This window comes from Salmo salar, chromosome 11, assembly GCF_965601325.2.
Source record: "Salmo salar chromosome 11, fSalSal1, whole genome shotgun sequence".
NCBI classification, from domain to species: Eukaryota; Metazoa; Chordata; class Actinopteri; order Salmoniformes; family Salmonidae; genus Salmo; species Salmo salar.
This window is the reverse complement of record NC_138301.1, coordinates 87,375,529-87,402,466: the sequence shown is the minus strand read 5'-3', so window position 1 is coordinate 87,402,466 and position 26,938 is coordinate 87,375,529. Positions and strand designations below refer to the sequence as shown.

The 26,938-nt window shown below is 41.2% G+C and overlaps 1 protein-coding gene across 4 annotated transcripts in view; it reads right to left on the bottom strand.

The window, feature by feature from the left end:
* The window catches only part of LOC106563047 (homer protein homolog 1), an 87,343-nt gene that overhangs the window by 17,635 nt on the left and 42,770 nt on the right, over positions 1-26,938 (bottom strand). For all 4 annotated transcript variants that reach the window (XM_014128265.3, XM_014128264.3, XM_082958126.1 and 1 more), the window contains exons 2-3: positions 25,118-25,274; positions 21,055-21,186 (exon numbers count right to left, since the gene is read on the bottom strand). In XM_014128265.3, the coding sequence (XP_013983740.1) occupies positions 21,055-21,186; positions 25,118-25,274 (289 nt within the window). The remainder of the gene's footprint in view (positions 1-21,054; positions 21,187-25,117; positions 25,275-26,938) is intronic.

The window sequence follows — 26,938 nt, the reverse complement described above, 5'->3', positions numbered from 1 at the left end:
GTGTGCTTTCCCCGTGAAGCTTCTTTTAAATCTGTCACAGCGGTTGCATTAAGGAGATGTTTATCTATAATTCTTTGAATAACAGTTTAATATTTTATCAACATTTATGATGAGTATTTCTATAAATTGATGTGCTCATTCACCGGAAGTTTTTGAAGGAAAAACATTTCTGAACATTACGGGCCAATGTAAAATGTTTTTTTTTTTATATAAATATGAACTTTATCGAGCAAAACATACATGTATTGTGTAACATGAAGTCCTATGAGTGCCATCTGATGAAGATCATCAAAGGTTAGTGCTTAATTTTAGCTGTATTTCTGGTTTTTGTGACGCCTCTCCTTGCTTGGAAAATGGCTGTGTGGTTTTTCTTGTCAAGGTGATGTGCTAACATAATCTAATGCTATGCTTTCTCCGTAAAGCCTTTTTGAAATCGGACAATGTGGTTGGATTAATGAGAATCTTATCTTTAAAATGGGATATAATAGTTCTATGTTTGAGAAATTTGAATTATGAGATTTTTGTCATTTTGAATTTAGCGCCCTGCTATTTCACTGGCTGTTGAATAGTGTGTCCCGCAGGTGGGACGGTCACGTCCCGCATACCCAAGAGAGGTTAAACTATCAGTGCATATGGTCATTTTTAGATATACACGTTAAAGTTGATAATTTCATAACGAGGAATCACTTTTGTGAGGCGCTCTGCATGTAGTGATGTGCAGTTCGCAAATGATACGTTCTTTTTGAACGACTCTTTTTACTGACTCGAGAGTAATGATCCATTTTTCTCAGTGACTTGTTCATTTTAGTCGTTCATTTGACCCGCTGGCTGCAATGAGTCCTATAGCACAGGTATTCTCAAACTGGGGTACGCTCAATGCCGTCGGGGTACGCCAAATACAAATGCGATTTACATTTAAAAAATAAATAAAAATTCAAACAGTTCATTTATATTTTCCAACAGGGCTATACATTTGGGTGAGGTTTTTTCTCACCTGAGTAGTCTCGTTTCACTGCCAAAAATAAAATTAAACTATCTAGTGTTCAGCGAAATAACAACACAATGTCAAATACAGGAAGCCTAGTCAAATAATTAACATCCAATCACATTAACCGTTACTCTCTCGCGGGAATTCCACTAACGGTCCGTATGTAGCCAAACGTAGCTGCTGCTCATTCCGTTTGCTCGAAAATTGATTAAATGGTTAAAAAAAGTAAGGCCCACGTCCATAGAGACACATACCTGCTCTTGCTACTACCAGCAGTACTACATCTGCACCTGTCGACGACACAAGTTGTTCTACTTCCACGAGCACATCCAATGCTAGCATCAGTAATTCTACATTTGTTGTTAGCCCAGCTAGCATGGACACTGATAGTTGTGAATCTAATGCAGCCAAAGAGCTACTGCACCGTACCCAGGAAAGCACCGAACACCAGACAGGGATGTTGGACCATCGAAGAGGTGCAAATATGATGAGAACTACATTGATTTGGGGTTCATTTATATTGGGAGTAGTGGCTTTCCTCAGCCAGTGTGTTACATGTGCAAAAGTACCATCTCACAACTCGATGAAACCTTACCTCTTGTGCAGACATTTAGAAAATTAACATGCGAATTTGGAAAATAAGCCACAGGAGTTTTTTGAGTGAGAAATAAGACAACATTCGAGAAGTAAGACATGTATAAAAGCAACAGATACCATTAATAAGAAGGGGCTAGAAGCATCTTATATGGTGAGCTACCAAGTGGCTAGGACAGGCAAGCCCCAAAACTATTGTGGCGGACTTAATTCTTCCTGCTGCTCTGGATATGGCTGGGACAATGCTGGGGGAAAAGGCCCAAAAAACTATACAGACAATGACTTCATAAAACAACACTGTTTCACGACACATCAGTGACATGGCAGGAGATGTTTTTAAACAATTACTGCTTCGTATACAAGCCAGTGAATTATATGCGTTACAGCTGGAGGAGTCAACAGACGTGGCGGGCCTGGCACAGCTCCTGGTATATGTCCGCTACGTTTATGAGCATTCACAAGGCCGCAGGGCCAGACGGATTACCACACGTGTACTCCGAGCATGCGCTGACCAACTGGCAAGTGTCTTCATTGGAATTTTCAACCTCTCCCTGTCTGAGACTTTAACACCAACATGTTTCAAGCAAACCACCATAGTCCCTGTGCCCAAGAACACGAAGGTAACCTGCCTAAATGACCCGTAGCACTCACATCTGTAACCATGAAGTGCTTTGAAAGGCTGGCCATGGCTCACACCAACACCAATTTCCCGGAAACCCTAGACCCACTCCAAACCGCCCTGACAGATCCACAGATGATGCAATCTCTATTGCACTCCACACTGCCCTTCCCCCATCTGGACAAAAGGAACACCTATGTGAGAATGCTGTTCATTGACTACAACTCTGTGTTCAACACCATAGTGCCCTCAAAGCTCATCACTAAGCTAAGGACCCTGGGACTAAATACCTCCCTCTGCAACTGGATCCTGCACTTCCTGACGGGCCACCCTCAGGTGGTAAGGGTAGGTAACAACACATCCACCATGCTGATCGTCAACACGGGGGCCCCTGTACTCCCTGTTCTCATGACTGCATTGCCAGGCATGACTCCAACACCATCATTAAGTTTGCAGATGACACAATAGTGGTAGGCCTGATCACCTACAACGACGACACAGCCTATAGGGAGGAGGTCAGAGACCTGGCCATGTGGTGCAAGGACAACAACCTCTCCCTCAACTTGAACAAGACAAAGGAGATGACTGTGGACTACAGGAAAAGGAAGACCCATTCTCATCGACGGGGCTGTAGTGGAGCAGGTTGAGAGCTTGTCCGACAAAATCTATGGATAGTAGACTATAATTTAGTCTGGCAAACAGGTAGGCCTACTTCTTATTTATTGAATAGGAAGAAATAGGCTCCAACACAAAGCCCTCTTGTTGGAGGAGCCTAAAGTCAAATTAAAAGGAAGACTGTTTAAATTAATTAGGCCTTTTCGAATTAGCCTACTTTCAGCACCCATGCGCTGTCCATTGTCATGGAAATTCGAATCAAGGTGTCCATCATTCAGGAGCAGCGCTCTATCTCTGTCATTGTCATGGTCCGAATCACACATATGACTATTGCTAAATGATAAACCTCTTCCTAATTATCAGTGTTTTCATATGACATCTAAATCTCACCCATTCTTCAGTCTTTCTAGTGAGGGTGATCAGGCCACAAGTTACATCTATATTCCATGTTGATTCGCTCTAACTTTATGGAAAAAGTGTTTATTCGATAGAAAATCCCATAAGCGTTTATAGTTTTATTGATTAGGGTTAAGTCAATTCCCCATACTTTTACCAAAAGTGGACATAGTACGGCAATCTTTTTCTGAGACTATTTCCCAGACCCTGTACACAGTCATATAATGCTTTAACCTTATCTCTATCAAATTATCCATAAAGGGACCAACTCAAAATACTTTTTTCACCCCTAAGGAAGACATCCTCTTCTGAAAACCACTGGAAACCAGGAAAACAGGATATTTTTAAAGTACTGGAGAGCTTTGTGACATCAAATGGACTTTGGTGGTCAAGATGTGTTGGTATCTGTACTGATGGCGCAAAAGCCATGACAGGGAGACATAGTGGAGTGATAACGGGCGTGCAAGCAGTTGCTCCCGACGCCACTTGGGTACACTGCAGCATCCACCGAGAGTTTCTTACAGCCAAGGGAATGCCTGACAGCTTGAAAGACGTTTTAGGCACTACAGTGAAAATGCTTAACTTTGTTAACTTTTCAGTGACAGGGGGCAGTATTTGGAAATTCAGATGAATGACGTGCCCAAATTATACTGCCTGCTACTCGGGCCCAGAAGGTAAGATATGCATGGTATTAGTGGATTTGGATAGAAAACACTCTGAAGTTTCTAAAACTGTTTGAATGATCTCTGTGAGTATAACAGAACTCATATGGCAGGCAAAAACCTGAGAAAAATCCAACCAGGAAGTGTGGTAATCTGAGGGTTGTAGTTTTTCAAGTGATTCCCTATCCAGTATACAGAGACTTAGGGTTCATTTTGCACTTCCTAAGGCTTCCACTAGATGTCAACAGTCTTTAGAACCTTGTTTCATGCTTCTACTGTTACTGGGAAGAGAATAAGAGCTGTGGACTGCCTGAGAGCAATGAGTTGTTTACTGCGCTTTCACGCAGGCACACTGTTCCTTCTTTTTCCTCTGTAATGAATACGCTATTGTCCAATTGGAATATTATCGAATATTTATGTTAAAAAGACCCCAAGGATTGATTGTAAACATCATTTGACATGTTTCTACGAACGGTAATGGAACATCTTGACTTATCGTCTCTGGTTTTGCGCTCGCGCATTTTGCCTTTGGATAGTAATCTGAATGCGCGAACAAAAGGAGGTATTTGGACATAAATATGGAGTTTATCGAACAAAACAAACATTTCTTGTGGAAGTGGGAGTCCTGGGAGTGCATTCCGATGAAGATCAGCAAAGGTAAGTGAAGATTTATAATACTATTTCTGAGTTTTGTTGACTCCAGAACTTGGCGGGTAACTGTATAGCTTGCTTTGATGGCTGAGCTCTGTACTCAGAATATTGAACAATGTGCTTTCGCCGTAAAGCTATTTTGAAATCTGACACAGCGGTTGCATTAAGGAGAAGTGTATCTATAATTCTTTCAATAATTGTTGTAAATTTTTTCAACGTTTATGATGAGTATTTTTGTAAACTGATGTGCTCATTCACTGGAAGTTTTGGAGGCAATACATTTTCTGAACATCACGCGCCAATGTAAAATGTTTTTTTGGATATAAATATGAACTTTATCGAACAAAACATACATGTATTGTGTAACATTGAGTGCTGGGAGTGTCATCTGATGAAGATCGTCAAAGGTTAGTGATTCATTTTAGCTGTATTTCTGGTTTTTGTGACGCCTCTCCTTGCTTGGAAAATGGCTGTGTGGTTTTTCTTGTTTAGGCGCTGTCCTAACATAATCTAATGTTATGCTTTCACCGTAAAGCCTTTTTGAAATCGGACAATGTGGTTGGATTAATGAGAAGTGTATCTTTAAAATAAATGGGATATAATAGTTGTACGTTTGAGAAATTTGAATTATGAGATTTTTGTTGTTTTGAATTTGCCGCCCTGCTATTTCACTGGCTGTTGAATAGTGTGTACCGCGGGACGCTAGCGTCCCACATGTCCCAGAGAGGTTAAACTTCTTATGGCTTGAATCCCGTTAGCGGGGTCGATATGACGACAGCCAGTGAAAGTGCAGGGCGGCAAATTCAAAATAACAAAAATCTCATAATTAAAATTCCTCAAACATACAAGTATTATACACCATTTTAAAGCTTTACTTCTTGTTAATCCAGCCAGTCTCTGATTTCAAAAAGGCTTTACGGCAAAAGCAAACCATATGATTATGTTAGGTCAGCGCCTACACACAAAAAAAACCAGCAATTTTCCAGCCAAAGAGAGGAGTCACAAAAAGCAGAAATAGAGAGAAAATTAATCACTAACCTTTGATGATCTTCATCAGATGACACTCATATGACTTCATGTTACACAATACATGTATGTTTTGTTCGATAAAGTTCATATTTATATCCAGAAATCTCAGTTTACATTGGCGTGTTATGTTCAGTAATCTTTTGCCTCCAAAACATCCGGTGATTTTGCAGAGAGCCACATCAATTTACAGAAATACTCATCATAAATGTTCATGAAAATACAAGTGTTATACATGGAACTTTAGAAAAACTTCTCCTTAATGCAACCGCTGTGTCAGATTTCAAAAAAGCTTTACCGAAAAAGCAATAATCTGAGTACGGCGCTCAGACACAAAAACATGCCATACAATATATCCGCCATGTTGGAGTCAACAATAGTCAGAAATAACATTATAAATATTCACTTACCTTTGATGATCTTCATCAGAATGCACTCCCAGGAATCCCAGCTCCACAATAAATGTTTGTTTTGTTCAATAAAGTCCATCCTTTATGTCCAAATACCTCCTTTTTGTTCGCGCCTTCAGTTCACAAATCCAAATTCACGATGCGCAGGTCAGACGAAATCTCTAAAGGTTCTAGTACAGTTCGTAGAAACATGTCAAACGATGTATAGAATCAATCTTTAGGATGTTTTTATCATAAATCCGCAATAAAGTTTAAACCGGAGAAATCCTTTGTCTTCAGAAATGCAATGGAACTGAGCTACCTCTCACGTGAGCGCACATGCCTGAGCCTCATGCCCTGCTGGCAGTGTTATGACTCCAGGAGCTCTTATTCATCCCCACTTTACAGTAGAAGCCTCAAACAAGGTTCTAAAGACTGTTGACATCTAGTGGAAGCCTTAGGAAGTGCAAAATGACCCCACAGACACTGTAGTTTGGATAGGGAATAACTTGAAAAACTACAAACCACTTCCTGTTTGGATTTTTTCCTCAGGTTTTTGCCTGCCATATGAGTTCTGTTATACTCACAGACATCATTCAAACAGTTTTAGAAACTTCAGAGTGTTTTCTATCCAAATCTACCAATAATATGCATATCTTAGTTTCTGGGAGTGAGTAGCAGGCAGTTTACTCTGGGCACGTCAGTCATCCAAGCTACTCAATACTGCCACCATCCATAAGAAGTTAAAGAAAGGCCCCTGAACTCTCGTGTATTTTCTGCACTATGCAATGATATGGGCAGCGACCATGTAACGCTTTTACAACATACAGAAATGCTCCCAGAATCTACCTGCCTAGAAGGAAGATTGCGGACTGAACGCAGGTATGCAGACCACCTCAAGATAAAAACGTAATATTCAATATTGGTAAGTTAGACTAAATATGAGCACTACACAATCTGGTGGGTAATAACCTTCAATCTAAAAACAACACAAAACAAATCATAAGACTAGAGAAATTTATTGAAAAATATTACAAAAACAAGCAACACCCAAACATGACGGAGAGTAAGACAGGGGAACCTATTTCAAAACGAAAACGTGACTCTTCTACAGACACAGACGTTGTAATCTTTTCACTACCCGGAATGGTAAAGGTCGAAACCGATCTGTTAAAAATCAATAAATGACAAACTGGGCATACTTGAACTAGTCAGTAAGGATATAAAAGAGTTGAAGGCAAGCCTCGAGACGAGTGACAAAAAAGCTGTGACATTGGAGAAAGACACAAACAAGCTAAAAGGGACAGTCAATAAGATTGAAACCGAAGTTAATGACCTTAAAAAGGAGAACATCTTTCTGAGAGAAGCCTTACTTGACATACAGACTAGATCCATGAGAGAGAATCTGGTACTTACAGGTATCCAAGAGAAAGAAGGAGAAGTTCCTGAATCTGTAGTTAAAGAGTTCCTCTTTACAGCGCTACAGATCCCAAGCAAAGCTATCGACAAAATCCAACTCGAACGTGTACACCGCTTCGGACAGAGAGGGCAGAGGTACGAACGCCCAATCGTTGCCAAATTTGCTTTCTTTAAAGATAAAATAATGGTTAAAAGCCTGGGTAAAAGACTTGCTGGCACGAAAATAGACACGTATGACCAGTTCCCGAAGGAAATTGCAGAACGGCGCAAAGTTCTACATCCAATCTTCAAGGAGAATCGATTGAAAGGGAAACGCGTAGCTCTCGTAGTCGATGAACTGTATATTGATAACCAGTTGTTCAGACACACAAAGACCACTCCATGGCTATTCTAAAAATTACAAAGTTCTCATAGAGGAGGCAAATAATGACACACAATTCTAGCCCTGTTATGGATTGCAATAATACAAAAAAATACATATAGCTTTTCAATCTATCTTCAAATACAACTAATTGGAACACAAAAGCACTAATTCAACATGGTCGAGATAATAACATCAGACAGAAGGTACAGTATGTGGGTATGTGTGGATGTATTGAGATGGATGGTGTGGTGTGTGTTTTTTGGTGTTTGGGAAAGTGTGGCATTGAGTGAGTGAGAAAGGAAATGGTTGCATATCCCAGAACCAATGTATTTCTGTGAGCAGGGGTTGTGAGAGAGCTTTCAATTTTGTGCAGATGAGGGATATACATTTTATAATGAATTATAAATCTTATTTATGTATTGTCCTATCATGGTGGAACAGCATTTGAAAAATAAATTACACATCTAATGTATTTATTTATGGTCCTATATTGATGGAACACTCCACAACACTATACCCTAGACTCCCACCTGAATGACCCAGATACCAAGAAGTCCCTATCTGTTTTATGGGCCTGCTGTATGCAGCCTGTATGCAGCCAAAATGTGGTCAGAGACCTTCTAGAGCAGCACAGCCCCCTCAAGTTTATGAGCCTGCCTGGCAGGGTTGGTCCTGCAAAGCCAGAGCCCCCTGATGGGAGAGCATAATATATTGGGAAATTCTCAAAGCTGCTAATGAGAAACTTGACGACCTTGTACCTAGCCGGTGGGGATTCCGGTGGGGTGCCCCCACCCAGGTAGTGGCAGTGCTGGCAACACTAGCTACAGTAACCTATGGGGAGGGGGAGGTCACACTTGGACATTCAGAGAGGGGGCATATTATTGTGGTCATGGTGGCACAAAATCAAACGTCTGACTGCATGGAGGTGCTTGGGAATATGGTCAATACGGGGGACCGTATTGTGGGTGTTTCAGGGTAAGGGGCTATATCTGACCTCCATCACCTAGGACGTGACAATGGTTAATCAAATCTCCCCATTTCTGACAAATGTTTTTTGCTCAGTTTTGCAGGCCTTCTCATACAGCTGCAACTGCACATGCATTCGTAAATCAAGACCTTTCTTGAGTTGGGCTCTGGGATGGTCCAACTGTTGAGAATCTGAGTCTATGGTTGTTGTGAGGGAAAGGGGTTGAGTGTGTATGAGTGTGTATCCCACAATTGTTGCGAGGGAGTAAAAGATGTTAGGGACAATATAGGATGAATCACAATAATTGTTTGATAAAATAATAATTGCTTGCCATAATGTAATTTTGGTAATGGTGAGACTGGTGCGAGGTAATAATCCTTTTCCTTAATCTACCTACAATACTACTAATATTAATTGCTAATTATGGAAAATAAGAAACAGGATTTCAAAAAAATAAAACCATTTTTTAATGGTTATACATAATACAAATCGAGGTGAAGGCGATGGAAATGCATTTGATCTGCTTCTGTTCTGTGGGTGGCACTGTGTGCTCTTTTCGAAGAGTGGGTCCCGGTCTCTCCGGAGCCAAGGGATCCGGGGGTGGTCCACTGGGCATTGGGATGACAACCGAACTCGGGGTGAGGAGTGGTTTTAGCGGGTGGAATAGTGAGGACCAATTGGAGGTTTACTTAGTAGCAATGCAAATATCATGGTACAGCTACATAGATACTCAATCATCATGTTACTTTTTAATGGTACGTTTACAAACATATGTTTTGATAAATAGAATTGAAACTTGTGTCTCATTATGGTAAGTGGTGAAATAAGTATAGCCAGATATAATTGTAATGGCCTAGCAAATAATAAGAAAAGACGATCAGTATTTACCTGGTTAAAAGAGAAGGAATATAATATCTATTGTTTACAGGAAACTCATTCAAAACATTTAGATGAAGTTTTGTGGAAAAAGGACTGGATGGGAAAAATATATTTCTCCCATGGGCAAAGAAATTCAAAAGGGGTGATGATTTTAATTAACAGTAATTTTGAGCCAAATGTGTAAATTGTCCAAACAGATCATCAAGGTAGATGGATTATTTTAAATATGTTATTAGACAATAAACAGATATGGCTTATTAACCTATACGGTCCAAATAATGATGATCCAAGCTTCTTTGAAAATATATATAAGAATTGATCAACTCTACAAGCAAAACTAGACTATTATTATGGTGGGAGATTTTAATACGGTTTTAGATACCTCTATGGACCGTAAAAGAAATCACACTACTAACCATCACCCTCAGGCACTTAAGGAAATCATGAATGTCATGGATATATTGGAATTAGTGGATATATGGAGGCTTAAATACCCTGACCAAGTTACATATACATGGCGGAGGCTTGATCAAGCTAGTCGTCTTGATTACTTTCTTATGTCATTCTCTCTGGTACCAAAAGTTAAAAAAGTGTTGAGAAGGGACAGAATGATGTCAAATCCTCACATAATTGGCATATATATTACACTTACAAAATTTCCACGTGGGTGAGGATATTGTAAACATAATCAAAGCCTACTGGATGATAACTTGTTTTTTAACTAGGACAGAATAATTTATAACTGACTTTTTCCGATATAGGTACAGCAGATCCCCTTATTGTATGGGACACTTTTAAATGTGCCTTTAGAGGCCATGCAATTCAGTATTCATCCATAAAACAAAAGCAATTTAGGTCAAAGGAGTCCATATTAACAAAGGAATTTGAAGGAATAACAGTACAGTTAGATAGCAAATAAAACTGTACCATAGAGGCACAGAATAAGTTAGAGGAAAAACAAAAAGAAATGGAGGAATTTATTCAAGAAAGATCCAGTGTAATATATTATAAAATTAAAGCGAACTGGATGGAATAAGGGAAAAATGCACCAAATTCCTTTTCAATTTTCATCATAGAAATGCTACCAAAAAAACATGTATTGAAACTTGTTACAAATGATGGAGTCACGCATGATTCACAAAACGATATTTTGAAAGAGGAAGAAAAGTACTTAAAGAATATGTTTTCATTTCAGTCGCCTCCATCTCCACTAACCGAAGCTAATTGTATGGATTTCTTTCCTACTAATAATGTAAAATTAACATCTGTTAAAATTAAAAGGGCCTATTTATATAACGAATATGAATTCGGAGGGCAGAAATAATTAAATATTAAAGCATTAGACCTCTCACTAAAAGGCATCAGTCATACAAAAGTCATACTTAAATCCGAAATGGTTCTCTAGTAAATTAGTAAGAATGTCTCACCCCATGTTCAATGATGGCCTTTTTCCCTTTATTCAGATTACAACTGCTCACTTTCAGTTACCTGAAAATGAAATCTCAAAAATATCGTTATTTTTTTAAACAAGCCTTAGAAAGTTGGTTGCAATTTCAGTTTAATCCACCTGAAAATACAGAACAAATAATACAACAAATATTGTGGTTAAACTCAAATATACTAATTGATTAAAAAAGGTATATTCTGTAAAGAAAGACTCATGTGAAGGCCAAATTACAGAGGAGGAACTTCTTGATGCAATTAAAGCCTTTAAGGCAAGGAAAACTCCAGAGCTGGATGGCATACCAGTGGAAGTATACCAAACCTTTTTTGATATATGCAGAGGACCATTATTAGCATGTTTTAACCACTTATATATAAATGGTAGATTAACGGACACGCAACAAGAAGGTCTGATTTCATTATTACTGAAACAGGATCCAAGTGGTATATATAAAAATCCAGTCCATTTAAAAAAATTGGAGACCTCTTACACTTCAGTGTTGTGATGCAAAAATTCTAGCTAAATGCTTGGCTCATAGAATTTAAAAGGTATTGTCAGAAATATAAATGCCTGGAATATTTCAATTTTGGAGAATCTCTTATAAAATGGGTTAAAGTTATGTATAGTAACCCTAGGTGTAAAATAGTAAATAATGGCTACATCTCAGAAAGTTTTTAACTGTCAAGAGGAGTAAAACAAGGTTGTCCACTATCGGTATATCTATTTATTATTGCCATCGAAATGTTAGCTGCTAAAATTTGATCCAACAATACTATTAAGGGATTAGAAATCCAGGGCTTAAAAACAAAAAGGTTTCATTGTACGCTGGTGATTCATGTTTTCTTTTAAAACCACAATTAGAATCCCTCCACAGCCTCAGAGGATCTAGATACTTTTTCTAACCTCTCTGGATTAAAACTAAATTATGATAAGTGTACTATATCACGTATTGGGTCACAAAAAAATGCAACTTTTACATTACCGTGTAGTTTACCAATACAATGTTCTGACGGGGATGTGGACATACTCGGTATACATATCCCGAAGGAAAGAAATGATCTCACTCCAATAAATTGTAATAGAAAATTAGCAAAAATAGATAAGATCTTGCTACCATTAAAAGGAAAATACCTGTCTATTTGTGGAAAAATCACCCTGATTAACTCTTTAGTCATATCACAGTTTACCTATTTGCTTATGGTTTTGCCTACACTTAGTGACCTGCTTTTTAAATTATATGAACAAAAAAATATTAAATTTTATTTCGGATGGAAAGCCAGACAAAATTAAAAGGGCCTATTTATATAACGAATATGAATTCGAAGGGCAGAAATAATTAAATATTAAAGCATTAGACCTCTCACTAAAAGGCATCAGTCATACAAAAGTCATACTTAAATCTGAAATGGTTCTCTAGTAAATTAGTAAGAATGTCTCACCCCATGTTCAATAATGGCCTTTTTCCCTTTATTCAGATTACAACTGCTCACTTTCAGTTATCTGAAAATTAAATCTAAAAAATATCATTATTTTTTTTAAACAAGCCTTAGAAAGTTGGTTGCAATTTCAGTTTAATCCACCTGAAAATACAGAACAAATAATACAACAAATATTGTGGTTAAACTCAAATATACTAATTGATTAAAAAAAACAATTAGATAAAAAAGGTATATTCTTTGTAAATAATATCATAAATAGGACTGGTGGAGGTATGTCACACAGAGCTAACACAGACATATGGAAATGTCTGCTCTACCAAAAATTACAACCAACTAATTGCAGCATTACCACAAAAATGGAAGAGACAAGTGGAAGGGGGAAAAAGAAAGGAACTTGTCTGTCGGCCCTGCATTAAAGACCAAAAATGGTTAAAGGAAATTGTGATAAATAAAAATATACCAATTTCATTTAAGGACCAAAAAAATTGACCGCTGTGCCATACAAGTTGCAAAATAGTTGGGAAGAGATTTTTAATGCACCCATTCCATGGCACATGGATTATGAATTGACATGCAAAACGACACTGGATTCAAAACTTAGAATTTTTCAATTTAAATTATTCTTCAAAATTCTTGCAACCAATAGAATGTTATATATATATATGGGGGATACAACCTTCCCAGCTCTGCAGATTTTGCTGTGAGGAGGCAGAGTCATTAGATCATTTATTTTGGTACTGTCCATATGCAACTCGTTTTTGGTCACAGGTCCAGGAATGGCTGAAGAATTGCAACATTTACCTAGAACTAACGCTGCAGATAGCAATACTGGGTGATTTGAAAAGTCATAGTCAATTGATCAATATTATAATAATTATTTTAGCAAAACTGTTTATCTTTAATTTACAACCTGTAGAAGCTATGAGAATAGAAAGGTTCAGTATTTTTGTGAAGCATCACAGTACAGTTGTAAAATATATGGCAAATAGAAATCCAAAATGGATGGTGTTAAGAGATAGATGGGAGGGGTTGAATAGAGCTGAAGGGTGGGACTAATAACAACAAGATAACCAATGTAAAACATACAGGGTCTGTAAAATGTTTATAGGTTCAGAAATTTTGTAAAAAAGCACAGTTACAAATAAAAATCTAACTGGATGGCCATAAGAAATAGAGGAAGGCCAGGACTAAAAACAAACAAAATGTAACTATTGTAAAATAGATTGTTTCTGTAAAATGTGTATAGTATGTATAAACTGAAGGTAGAAGCCTAAGTATTATTGTTTATTAGTTTACTCCAATTAGGGGAGGGGTGGTAGGGTTTGTGGGGAATAATAAAGGTATATTCTAAAGAAAAGTGTGTATGTATGTATGTATGTATGTATGTATGTTTATGTATATGCACCACCGTTCAAAAGTTTGGGGTCACTTAGAAATGTCCTTGTTTTCGAAAGAAAAGCACATTTTTGGCCCATTAAAATAATATCAAATTGATCAGAAATACAGTATATAGATATGGTTAATGTTGTAAATGACTATTGTAGCTGGAAACAGCAGATTTTTTTTATGGAATATCTACATAGGTGTACAGAGGCCCATTACCAGCATTCATCACTCCTGTGTTCCAACGGCACGTTGTGTTACCTAATCCAAGTTGAATAATTTTAAAAGTCTAATTGATCATTAGAAAGCAATTATGTTAGCACAGCTGAAACCTGTTGTGCTATTAAAGACGCAATAAAACTGTCCTTCTTTAGACTAGTTGAGTATCCGGAGCATCAGCATTTGTGGGTTCGATTGCAGGCTCAAAATGGCCAGAAACAAATAACTTTCTTCTGAAACTCGAAAGTCTATTCTTGTTCTGAGAAATTAAGGCTATTCCGTGCGAGGAATTGGCAAGAAACTGAATATCTCATACAACGCTGTATATATATATATATATTTCCAATCCCCCATACATTTTTGGGGTAAATATATTTTGGGGTAAATATATACACTGCTCAAAAAAATAAAGGGAACACTTAAACAACACAATGTAACTCCAAGTCAATCACACTTCTGTGAAATCAAACTGTCCACTTAGGAAGCAACACTGATTGACAATAAATTTCACATGCTGTTGTGCAAATGGAATAGACAACAGGTGGAAATTATAGGCAATAAGCAAGACACCCCCAATAAAGGAGTGGTTCTGCAGGTGGAGACCACAGACCACTTCTCAGTTCCTATGCTTCCTGGCTGATGTTTTGGTCACTTTTGAATGCTGGCGGTGCTTTTACTCTAGTGGTAGCATGAGACGGAGTCTACAACCCACACAAGTGGCTCAGGTAGTGCAGCTCATCCAGGATGGCACATCAATGCGAGCTGTGGCAAGAAGGTTTGCTGTGTCTGTCAGCGTAGTGTCCAGAGCATGGAGGCGCTACCAGGAGACAGGCCAGTACATCAGGAGACGTGGAGGAGGCCGTAGGAGGGCAACAACCCAGCAGCAGGACCGCAACCTCCGCCTTTGTGCAAGGAGGAGCAGGAGGAGCACTGCCAGAGCCCTGCAAAATGACCTCCAGCAGGCCACAAATGTGCATGTGTCTGCTCAAACAGTCAGAAACAGACTCCATGAGGGTGGTATGAGGGCCCGACGTCCACAGGTGGGGGTTGTGCTTACAGCCCAACACCGTGCAGGACGTTTGGCATTTGCCAGAGAACACCAAGATTGGAAAATTCGCCACTGGCGCCCTGTGCTCTTCACAGATGAAAGCAGGTTCACACTGAGCACGTGACAGACATGACAGAGTCTGGAGACACCGTGGAGAACGTTCTGCTGCCTGCAACATCCTCCAGCATGACCGGTTTGGCGGTGGGTCAGTCATGGTGTGGGGTGACATTTCTTTGGGGGGACGCACAGCCCTCCATGTGCTCGCCAGAGGTAGCCTGACTGCCATTAGGTACCGAGATGAGATCCTCAGACCCCTTGTGAGACCATATGCTGGTGCGGTTGGCCCTGGGTTCCTCCTAATGCAAGACAATGCTAGACCTCATGTGGCTGGAGTGTGTCAGCAGTTCCTGCAAGAGGAAGGCATTGATGCTATGGACTGGCCCGCCTGTTCCCCAGACCTGAATCCAATTGAGCACATCTGGGACATCATGTCTCGCTCCATCCACCAACGCCACGTTGCACCACAGACTGTCCAGGAGTTGGCGGATGCTTTAGTCCAGGTCTGGGAGGAGATCCCTCAGGAGACCATCCGCCACCTCATCAGGAGCATGCCCAGGCATTGTAGGGAGGTCATACAGGCACGTGGAGGCCACACACACTACTGAGCCTCATTTTGACTTGTTTTAAGGACATTACATCAAAGTTGGATCAGCCTGTAGTGTGGTTTTCCACTTTCATTTTGAGTGTGACTCCAAATCCAGACCTCCATGGGTTGATAACTTGGATTTCCATTGATTATTTTTGTGTGATTTTGTTGTCAGCACATTCAACTATGTAAAGAAAAAAGTATTTAATAAGATTATTTCTTTCATTCAGATCTAGGATGTGTTGTTTAAGTGTTCCCTTTATTTTTTTGAGCAGTGTATATATTTACCACAAAAATATATGGGGGATTGGAAATGATGCAGACAATTACATTGATGGAAGCAACAATCTATCTGTAATATTAAAGCTGATCCACCCTCTGAAAAAATTAAAAATAAAATACAGAAGTGCGCTGGTTATCAAGGGGCAAAGTATTGGCACGTTTTTTTTATTTTTTATTGAGAGACGAGCTTAAACTTTTCTTTACTGACCATAATTTTCACTTGTCTGACCGCTTGCACGATAAAGAGTTTCTCACACGACTGGCATATCTGGGTGATGTTTTTTCTCGCCTAAATGATCTGAATCTAGGATTACAGGGACTCTCCGCAACTATATTCAACGTGCGGGACAAAATTGAGGCTATGATTAAGAAGTTGGAGCTCTTCTCGGTCTGCAGTAACAAGGACAACACACAGATCTTTCCATCATTGTATAGCGAAGCACCTGAGTGAGTTGAGTGCACAATTACGCAGGTACTTTCCCGAAAACGGATGACACAAACTGGATTTGTTATCCCTGTCATGCCCTGCCTCCAGTCCACTTACCGATATCTGAACAAGAGAGCCTCATCGAAATTGCAACAAGCAGCTCTGTGAAAATAGCCACTGCCAGATTTCTGGATTGGGCTGCGCTCAGAGAATCCTGCCTTGGCAAATCTCGCTGTTAAGACACTGATGCCCTTTGCAACCACGTACCTATGTGAGAGTGGATTCTTGGCCCTCACTAGCATGAAAACTAAATACAGGCACAGACTGTGGGTGGAAAATGATTTAAGACAGACTCTCTCCAATACAACCCAACATTGCAGAGTTATGTGCATCCTTTCAAGCACACCCTTCTCATTAACCTGTGGTGAGTTATTCACAATTTCCGATGAACAAATAAGGTTTTATATGTAAGACGGTTAAATAAAAGAGCAAAATTATTGATTATTATATTATTATTTGTGCCCTGGTCCTGTAAGAGCTCTTTGTCACTTCCCACCAGCCGGGTTGTGACAAAAACTCACACTTATTAAAACATAAGAATGAGTGTATCATACAGTGTGTGTGTGTGTGTGTGTGTGTCAAGTCAAAGTTTATTTGTCACGTGCGCCGAATACAACTTACAGTGAAATGCTTACTTACAGGCTCTTACCAATAGTGCAAAAAAGGTATTAGGTGAACAATAGGTAGGTAAAGAAATAAAACAACAGTAAAAAGACAGGCTATATACAGTAGCGAGGCTATATACAGTAGCGAGGCTACATACAGACACCGGTTAGTCAGGCTGATTGAGGTAGTATGTACATGTAGATATGGTTAAAGTGTGTGGCAGGCTTACAATGATGGCAAAAAACAACATTTGAGAGTGCGCCGACCCTGGTGCTAGAGGGGGTACGCAGCTGGAGGTTGAATGTTTGAAGGGGTACAGGACTATTAAAAGGTTGGGAACCACTGCTGTCGCAGGATTGATACATGCTCCTCTGGCTCAGCGGCTGCAGAGACGTGCTCCAACCACCAACAGGCTGTCATATATGACATATATACATATAGACACAGCTTTGTAGAACCAAAACATACACAGCCTCTGCTAAACAAACTTGAAAACGAATCGTTTGGGGTGCTGCAGTTCGCAAAACAATATTGCACTTACCACCCTCACGGCAGTCAAGCAATGTATTCAGCCATGAGTCGCTCACAATCTAGTCCGGTTGAGGCCACAACTAGACCTCGTTTAAAATGTGTCAAGAGATAATTGTATTTGTATGCCTAGCAATCAAGAAATGTACATTGTTTAAAGCACACTTTTACAAGTCTTAGTCTCGAATGACCGCTCCAATAAGCCCCATATGGTGAACGACGTGAACAAGAGGCTTGTAGAATCATGACACTTTCAAGTTTTCATCTAATCGTTCGCTTGTAGAGGGTCCTGCATGCGCTGGGCATTACTGACACAACAGAGTGAAATTAGTCGAAAGATTTGTTCTTTTGTCTGAACGAGTCAAAGATTTGAGTCAGTAAAAAGAGACGGACTTCCCATCACTAACCGCATGGCCAAAGTGGGAGGAAAAAAGAAGCTCACTAAAAAACATCCAAACAAGTCAAAACCATTAGATTTTGAGATGGGGGTGAAATCCAAAAATGTACATAGCTAATTTGTAAACAATAAATATTGATACATTACTAGCTCAAACACTTAATCTGCAAAAAATGGCAAGTTAATTAGTGGGTGATTTCAGCACCAAAGTGGGGGGACAAAAAACATAGGCTACATTGCCTCCCCCCCCCCCCCCTAATTTGATAGTGGTGGCATGGTAGATGCCTAGTCTCCCCTTTGGCTCAGATCAGGTGCCTAAATTGTATAAAGCATAGACATACATAATTTACGGTGGCGGGTATCAAGCGCATGAAGTGAGACGGTGGAAAGAGCGCGCTTGTTTGAAATGGAAAAGTGTCTCTGAAGCTTTTGATAAAGAAGAACATCAAGACGAAGCAGCCCGGTGTTTGTGATGCTCGTCGTTTGGTGAGACGCAGACAGGGTGGCGTGAGTGGTGGAACAGAAGAGTTGTTGTCTGCTCTTTTGAGTTTTGATTCATTGCCTGACGAAGTGATGTTAGGATATTTAAGTTATCCTGTACGAGCTTTTGTGCCGAATATATTACATTGTTACAGGTGTCAAGCTTACGGGCATGTAGCAGCAGTGTGTATGAGGGAGGTTCCTAGGTGTGAGAAGTGTGCAGAAGCGCATGAGACAAAGGAATGTGTAGCATTGGGTAAAGTAGTGGTATGTGTTAATTGTAGGGGTGCCCATGGGGCTGGGGATCAGAAATGTCCAGTGCGAGAGTGGCAGGTTGAGGTTTCCAGGGTTTGAGTAGTGCAGAAGTTGTCATATGCTGAGGCAGTGAAGAAAGTAGAGGAAGATGGGTCAAGGGGGAGGGATCCTGAGAGTGGTGTGAGTAGTAGATCTGTACCAGTCCAGAGGGATAGGCCAACAAGTAATATACAGCGCCAGTCAAAAGTTTGTACACACCTACTCATTCCATGGTTTTTCTTTATTTTGACTATTTTCTACATTGTAAAATAATAGTGAAGACATCAAAACTATGAAATAACACATATGAAATCATGTAGTAATGCGTTTGAGCCAATCAGTTGTGTTGTGAGAAGGTAGGGGTGGTATACAGAAGATAGCCCTATTTGGTAAAAGACCAAGTCCAAATTATGGCAAGACCAGCTCAGAGAAAGAGAAACGACAGTCCATCATTACTTTAAGAAATGAAGGTCAGTCAAAGCCGAACATTTCAGTCGCAAAAACCATCAAGCGCTATGATGAAACTGGCTCTCATGAGGACTGCCACAGGAAAGGAAGACCCAAAGTTACCTCTGCTGCAGAGGATAAGTTCATTAGAGTTACCAGCCTCAGAAATTGCAGCCCAAATAAATGCTTTACAGAGTTCAAATAACAGACACATCTCAACATCAACTGTTCAGACGAGACTGCATGAATCAGGCCTTCATGGTCGAATTGCTGCAAAGAAACCCCTACTAAAGGACACCAATAATAAGAAGAGACTTGCTTGGGCCAAGAAACACGAGCAATGGACATTAGACCGGTGGAAATCTGTCCTTTGGTCTGATGAGTCCAAATTAGGTTTTTGGTTCCAACTGCCGTGTCTTTGTGAGATGCAGAGTAAGTGAACGGATGATCTCTGCCTGTATGATTCCCACCGTGAAGCATGGAGGAGGTGGTGTGATGGTGTGGAGGTGCTATGCTGGTGACACTGTCAGTGATTAATTTAGAATTCAAGGCACACAACCAGCATGGCTACCACAGCATTCTGCAGCGATGCGCAAACCAGATGGGATGGCGTTTAGTAGGACTACCATTTGTTTTTCAACAGGACAATGATCCAACACACCTCCAGGCTGTGTAAGGGCTATTTGACCAAGAAGGAGAGTGATGGAGTGCTGCATCAGATGACTTGGCCTCCACAATCACCTGACCTCAACCCAATTGAGACGGTTTGGGATGAGTTGGACCACAGGGTGAAGGAAAAGCAGCCAACAAGTGCTCAGCATATGTGGGAACTCCTTCAAGACTGTTGGAAAAGCATTCCAGGTGAAGCTGTTTGAGAGAATGCCAAGAGTGTGCAAAGCTGTCATCAAGGCAAAAGTTGGCTACTTTGAATAATCTCAAATATAAAATATATTATGATTACTTTAACACCTTTTTTGGTTACTACATGATTCCATATGTGTTATTTCATAGTGTTGATGTCTTCACTTTTATTCTACAATGTAGAAAATAGTGAAAATAAAGAAAATCCTTGAATGAGTAGGTGTGTCCAAACTTTTGACTCGTACTGTATGTTTCAGTAAGATTGGAGTTTTAGCATTTATAGCAATGGTTATCAACTGAACTGCAGGGATGGAACGTAAGTCGCAGAAAATGTAGGTTGTGGTGGCAGCTGCAAAGAGGTATTTGGGTGTGCAAGACTTGACATCAGAAGAGTTACAGGGTGTGTTAAGTGGTGGTGTCCCATTTTTGACCTGAGGTAGGACTAAATATAATTAAATAGTGGAGTAGGGTTCCAAATATCTCTAACGGTCGCCCCAGATAGATATAGAAAGGTTTAGGACCTAACTTGCTTACCACTTTTCCCAAGAGGTTTCTTCCTTCACAGACTCCATGAAATGACCTCTTCCTAAATATTTGGTCAAACGATTCATTTTGCGTATCGTTTCCTAGAAACAAGGATGGCTCAACTTACCCCACTATCCCCTATATTGTAATTACAGTACTTGACATAGTGAATGTGCTACCTATTCTGTATATCATATTGTGTACATATCAGGCTATTCATTTGCATAATACCTCTTCTATGACTTATTTTCGTATTTGAATTGACTATTATTGATATTGATTATTGCTTATTGTAATGCAATTCTGAGGGAGCTAGCACACAAGCATTTTGCCACACCTTTTAGACCGGCTGTAAACTGTGTGCACATGGCAAATCAAACGTGTGCTAGTTGTGTGTACCTTGAGCAGGTTGTTCTCTGAGGAGAAGCCTAGACCGTAGACGGTGTTGGCTCGGCTGTCGGCCCACTGGCCAAACTTCTGGGAGGTCTTGGTGAAGGTCATGTTGGGGGTGATGGTGCTGTTGATGATTGCCTGGGAAAGGAAGAAGAGTTCTATGAGTCACAAAAGCAATGCTGATCATTTTATGTAGAAGCCCATTTGTCTAAGATGAGTGGGCTTGTATCCTGGATGGTTGCCTACAGCAACAGTAACGACTGAATATAAATTAGCTATCTGTGTCAGATGGAAAGTCTGGCTGTCTGTGTGTGTGTGTGTGTGTGTGTGTGTGTGTGTGTGTGTGTGTGTGTGTGTGTGTGTGTGTGTGTGTGTGTGTGTGTGTGTGTGTGTGACATCCCCATTGAATGGGGAGAGGGGTGAGGGAGAGGGCGAGGGTGGGGTAAAGTTTACCGTTGAAGATGCTTCACTCCACTCTGCCTCACGCCTACAGATTTTAGATAGCTTCTTAGCTAGCAGTAAAAAGCTTTAGTGTTATGAGCCTTAGCCTATTTAGCTAGCTCGAATCAGCTAATCTGCCACTGCCACGATGGATATCAGAAATTGCCTTCGCCAAAGTATCCAAACAAACCCAAGGGAGGAGGGGACACCTGGCTACAGTGTCAGTGGTTTTTAAAACTTGCGACAGCATTGTGAAGTTGACATCGAATACCCGTGTGCATACAACACAGCAGTAAGACTCGAGGCTAAAGGACTTCTGAAGGCGGCGACGGAACCCTGGCTTTAAGTTTACAGCCACCATGGTGCACAGAATCCTCAGTCTTCTTGATCCTCCAAACAAATGACTCCAGGCAAAAGCAACAGATCTTTCCACTGGAGTCAAAGTGGTCCGCAGTGCATTGGAGAGCATTGAGAAGCTGAGGTGTGACAGCGAGTTCCAAGCCATTTGGGCACAGTGCAGTGCCAAGTGGCACTGACTCACCACCAGCTCCAAGCAAACGACGACGTTATGTAAGTACAAATCTCCAGCAATGTGTGTTGGACAGTACAGTAGGCCAGCAGGACAGAGGAGAAGAGACTGAGTGTAAAAGTGTTCTTCAGCTCGTTGGATACTGTCATTGGTGAAATGTCCGAATGATTCAGCAAAAGCAACAGCCAACTGATGGAGGGCTTGTGTGCCCTTGACCCAGAGAGCCATGACTTTCTAGATGTGAAAAAAGTGAAACCCCTGCTGGATCTAAGCAAAACTGATTTGGTGGAAGCTGAGTTTAGTGTCGCTTGCCAGTTTTTGCAGACTGAAATCGCTCACTCCTTCTCCAATGAGGAGAAATGGACCCCACTTGATATCCTGCAATGATTCTCTGGGCCACAGCTACATGCGAGAACTCACTTATCCACTTTGACAAATGTGTTCAGTCAGTACAGAAGAAGCATGCTTCACCCGAGGAAAGCTCAACTAATCCAACTGGCATTTGAGGGGGATCTTACAAGAAGATTTTGGGGAGAATGGAATGATCGATTACTCAGGAAGTTCCAGAGCTTCAAGGAGGCTGCAACTCTTCTGAAAATGTAAGAGACAATCGAGACTGAACAAAAACATAAAAACGCAACATGCAACAAATTCAAAGATTTTACTGAGTTACAGTTCATACGGAGGACATAAGTCAATTGAAATAAATTCATTAGGCCCTAATTTCACATGACTGGGAATACAGATATGTATCTGTTGGTAACAGATATCTTTAAAAAAAGGTAGAGGCGTGGATCAGAACACCAGTCAGTATCTGGTGTGACCACCATTTGCCTCATGCAACGCAACACATATCCTTCTCATAGAGTTGACCTGGATGTTGATTGTAGCGTGTAGAATGTTGTCCCACTGCTCTTCAATGGCTGTGCGAAGTTTCTGGATATTGGCGGGAACTGGAACGTGTTGTCGTAGACGTCAATCCAGAGCATTCCAAACATGCTAAATGGGTGACATGTCTGGTGAGTATGCAGGACATGGAAGAACTGGGACATTTTCAGCTTCCAGGAATTGTGTACAGATTCTTGTGACATGGGGCCGTGCATTATCATGTTGAAACAAGAGGTGATGGCAGCGGATGAATGGCACGACAATGGGCCTCAGGATCTCGTCACGGTATCTCTGTGCCTTCAAACTGCCATCGATAAAATGCAATTGTGTTCATTGTCCATAGCTTATGCCTGCCCATACCATAACTCTACTGCCACCATGGGGCACTCTGTTCACAACGTTGATATCAGCAGACCGCTCGCCCACACGACGCCACACACTCTGTCAATCTCACGAAACATGGGACCAACACTTTACATGTTGCGATTATATTTTTGTTCTATGTAGCTGCTTGGTTTTTATAGAGATCTAGGTGGCATAGCCAGGGTACGGAATGGCAAAATGACTTCCTTAGCCAAATGACACCCCTGGGTATAGCTACATATCAGGTTGGTTCATCATAGAAATAGATACATTCTATGATGGTTTTCTTGTTAACATATTGTTTTTTGTGGTTGTAAATAGAACTTCACGTATTGGAAACGTGTTTTTGATTGGCTAGCGTTATTCGAAGCCAAACTGCTAGTGTTTTTGATTGGCTGGCGTTATTCGAAGCCAAACTGCTACTCAGTGTTTTTGATTGGCTGGCGTTATTCGAAGCCAAACTGCTAGTGTTTTTGATTGGCTGGCGTTATTCGTAGCTAAACTGCTACTCAGTGTTTTTGTTGGCGTGCATGAATATGTGGGCTACTACTTTCTGCATTTAGTTTGCATTATTTTCGTAAGGCAGCGGTGTGTACGGCTGCATTCACATAGGGTAATTCACCTATTACAAACAGCCTATCCATCTTGTAGCCTATATTCATTAATAACGGCCTCGCTTTAATGTGTAGGGCGCTGTCCACCGTGCTGATACAGCGCAGCGGAGATAGGCTACAGATTTCGCGCCAACCTGTCACGTCAAAAAGCACTCAATGGTCTCAGAGTCTCTGCATGTGAACGTTATGTTTATTGCGGTATAGCATGATATAAGCTGAATTCGATATAATTCCAATGGAAGAAAGCCCATTTCAACTGCCCCTTTAGAACCGGGCCTGGCGCCAGGATAAAGCGACTGCTGTATGTACTTTCCATGGAAAGTTGTGTGTGTGTGAAGTTCTGTGTTTGTCTATGCGTGTCTTACAGTGGGCTGTGTTGATGTTAATGACGAGCGTGTCCTAGAGCGGCAGGCAGGTAGCCAGCGCCACAGTGCACCCCACCCTCTCCCTGCTGTTTCAAGCTTAACACAGCACAGCACAGTAACGGTAACCCCACAGTTGAGTTCACCCACTCGCTAGCTAGCTACAGTAGCTCCACAGCACCAAGGGTCACATACACAGCAGTGGAGAGAGAAGCAGAGGACTCTGTGTGTGTGTGTGTGTGTGTGTGTGTGTGTGTGTGTGTGTGTGTGTGTGTGTGTGTGTGGAGAGCATTACATAACCGTTGCGGTGCTGAAATAGTTCCTCCCCCCCTGCACCCCTCTGAAGACAAAAATAATCGTTGTTATGACGTACAGAACATAACAGGCCACAACGCCCCCACGCCATTACCAACCACGGGCTCTGCTGCTACTGCCGCTGCTACCGTTGGCCATGGAAACACACACACACACACTGGTGGGAAATGTAGGGTGTGTGTGTTGAGTGAGACTGCAGCTCAATTTCTGGTTCTGTCCGTGTCTCTGGGTGAGGGGACGATTAAATGTTTGTGAGGGGGAAGAGGGAGTACAGTACACAAGCACATGTTTCACGTAAATCAATCCATGATTAATTCTAACTGATCTATAGTTCTACCAGCCCAGAGCCTGAGGTGGCACCAGCCCAGCCAGCCTGGTGCCACCTCTAATTCGCTCCCCATAAAAATCACCTTTGCTGAGAGGGGAACCATGTGCAACCTCTAATATCTTCCCCTTCCTTTTACAAATCTTTAACACACACACACACACACACACACACACACACACACACACACACACACACACACACACACACACACACACACACACACACACACCTTGGAGCCGTCGAGGCTGATGATGCGGTAGACGTTGCGCGTGCTGTCGTAGAAGTAGGAGACTGTGACGGCGTGTTTACTGGTGGGAACCCAGTTCTTCTTGGTGGTGGGGTCGATCTGGAAGACATGGGCCCTCGTACTGAAGATAGGTTGCTCTCTGCAGAGGAGAGAGAGAGAGAGAGAGAGAGAGAGAGAGAGAGAGAGAGAGAGAGTGGGAGAGTCTGCATATATACGAGAATTAAACTCACCACCCTGAAACAAAAGCGCTGGGAGTGTGTGAGGGCTGAGGTAGGAGTGTGTGTGGTAGGTGAGAGACACACACACAGCCTCCAGAGATCTCGACAAACATCCATTATTCACACTCTCCTGTGCAGCGCACAGCGCACACTGGCCATGACTGGGAGGGGAACACACACACACACACACACACTTCAGTTCCGGTATGGATGTGCAATCTCTTCAATCCAGATGGACCGCAATTAACATTAGCAAGGAGTTTTAATACCAGCAGGAGAAAGACAAACATTACCTAGCCACAGACAGAAATCATTTACTAGAAACGAATGGACGTTACGTTTAAGTTAATCAAATTGACTTGCTGGGTACATTAAAGGTACTAAAACAGGAGCAACAGGGATAAATGATGTTCCACTAGTCTATTCATTGCAGCTAATGTGCCTCTGCTAAGATTATAGAGAAGAGGGTCATTAAAGATGATGCATTCCCAGCACAGGGCCATTTAAAATGTTAAGGCTGCCTGATGAAAATGACTCAATGTTAAAGTGCCTCTTTTTACTTTGATATAATGTACAGGTAAGTAGCATTAATATTCAACCCATAGAAGTGGACTGGATTGTTGGTCTCCTTGTGGTACTTAGAGGATATGAGAGAGAGAGAGAGAGAGAGAGAGAGAGAGAGAGAGAGAGAGAGAGAGAGAGAGAGAGAGAGAGAGAGAGAGAGATAGAGAGAGAGAGAGAGAGAGAGAGAGACGCAGAGGAAAGGCTGTGCAACCACCGCACAACAGCAGAACCTGAGACAGAGCTGCATTTCCTGACAAAATGTCAAAAATATAAAACAATTAGTTTCATTTCCCCAAATTTGACACCCTTATTCAAGGTTTCAAAGACCTCTCTGATGAGGATAGGCTACCCGTCCTGTTGAGGGAGGACACAGAGAGCTGTGGGTTGGCAGCACACTACATTGCTGCCTGCCATAAGATGAGGGACAGTGTCTGACAGACCAACCAACCTGCACATGTCCTCTATGGTTATTGTACAATGTATAGTTATTTTGACACTTGGTTATTGTTGTTACTGTTGTCCCATTGACAATTTTGATTCTTATTATTTTAATATTGTAAATATCCAAAGTAAGCTTTGGCAATCTGTACATTGTTACGTCATGCCAATAAAGCAAATTGAATTGACAGAGACAGAGAGAGAGGGGAAACTGCTGAGTGAGAGGGAGAAAGAGTGAGTACTGGGTATATTCTATTATCTCTATTGTCCCCCTCTATGAGAGAGGGAGAGGGGGGGTGAGAGGGAGACAGACAGACAGACAGACAGACAGACAGACAGACAGACAGACAGACAGACAGACAGACAGACAGACAGACAGACAGACAGACAGACAGACAGACAGACAGACAGACAGACAGACAGAGAGGGAGACAGAGAGGGAGACAGAGAGGGAGACAGAGAGGGAGACAGAGAGGGAGACAGAGAGGGAGACAGAGAGGGAGACAGACAGAGACCGAGAGAGATAGAGACCGAGAGAGATAGAGACCGAGAGGGAGACAGAGAGAGAGGGAGACAGAGAGAG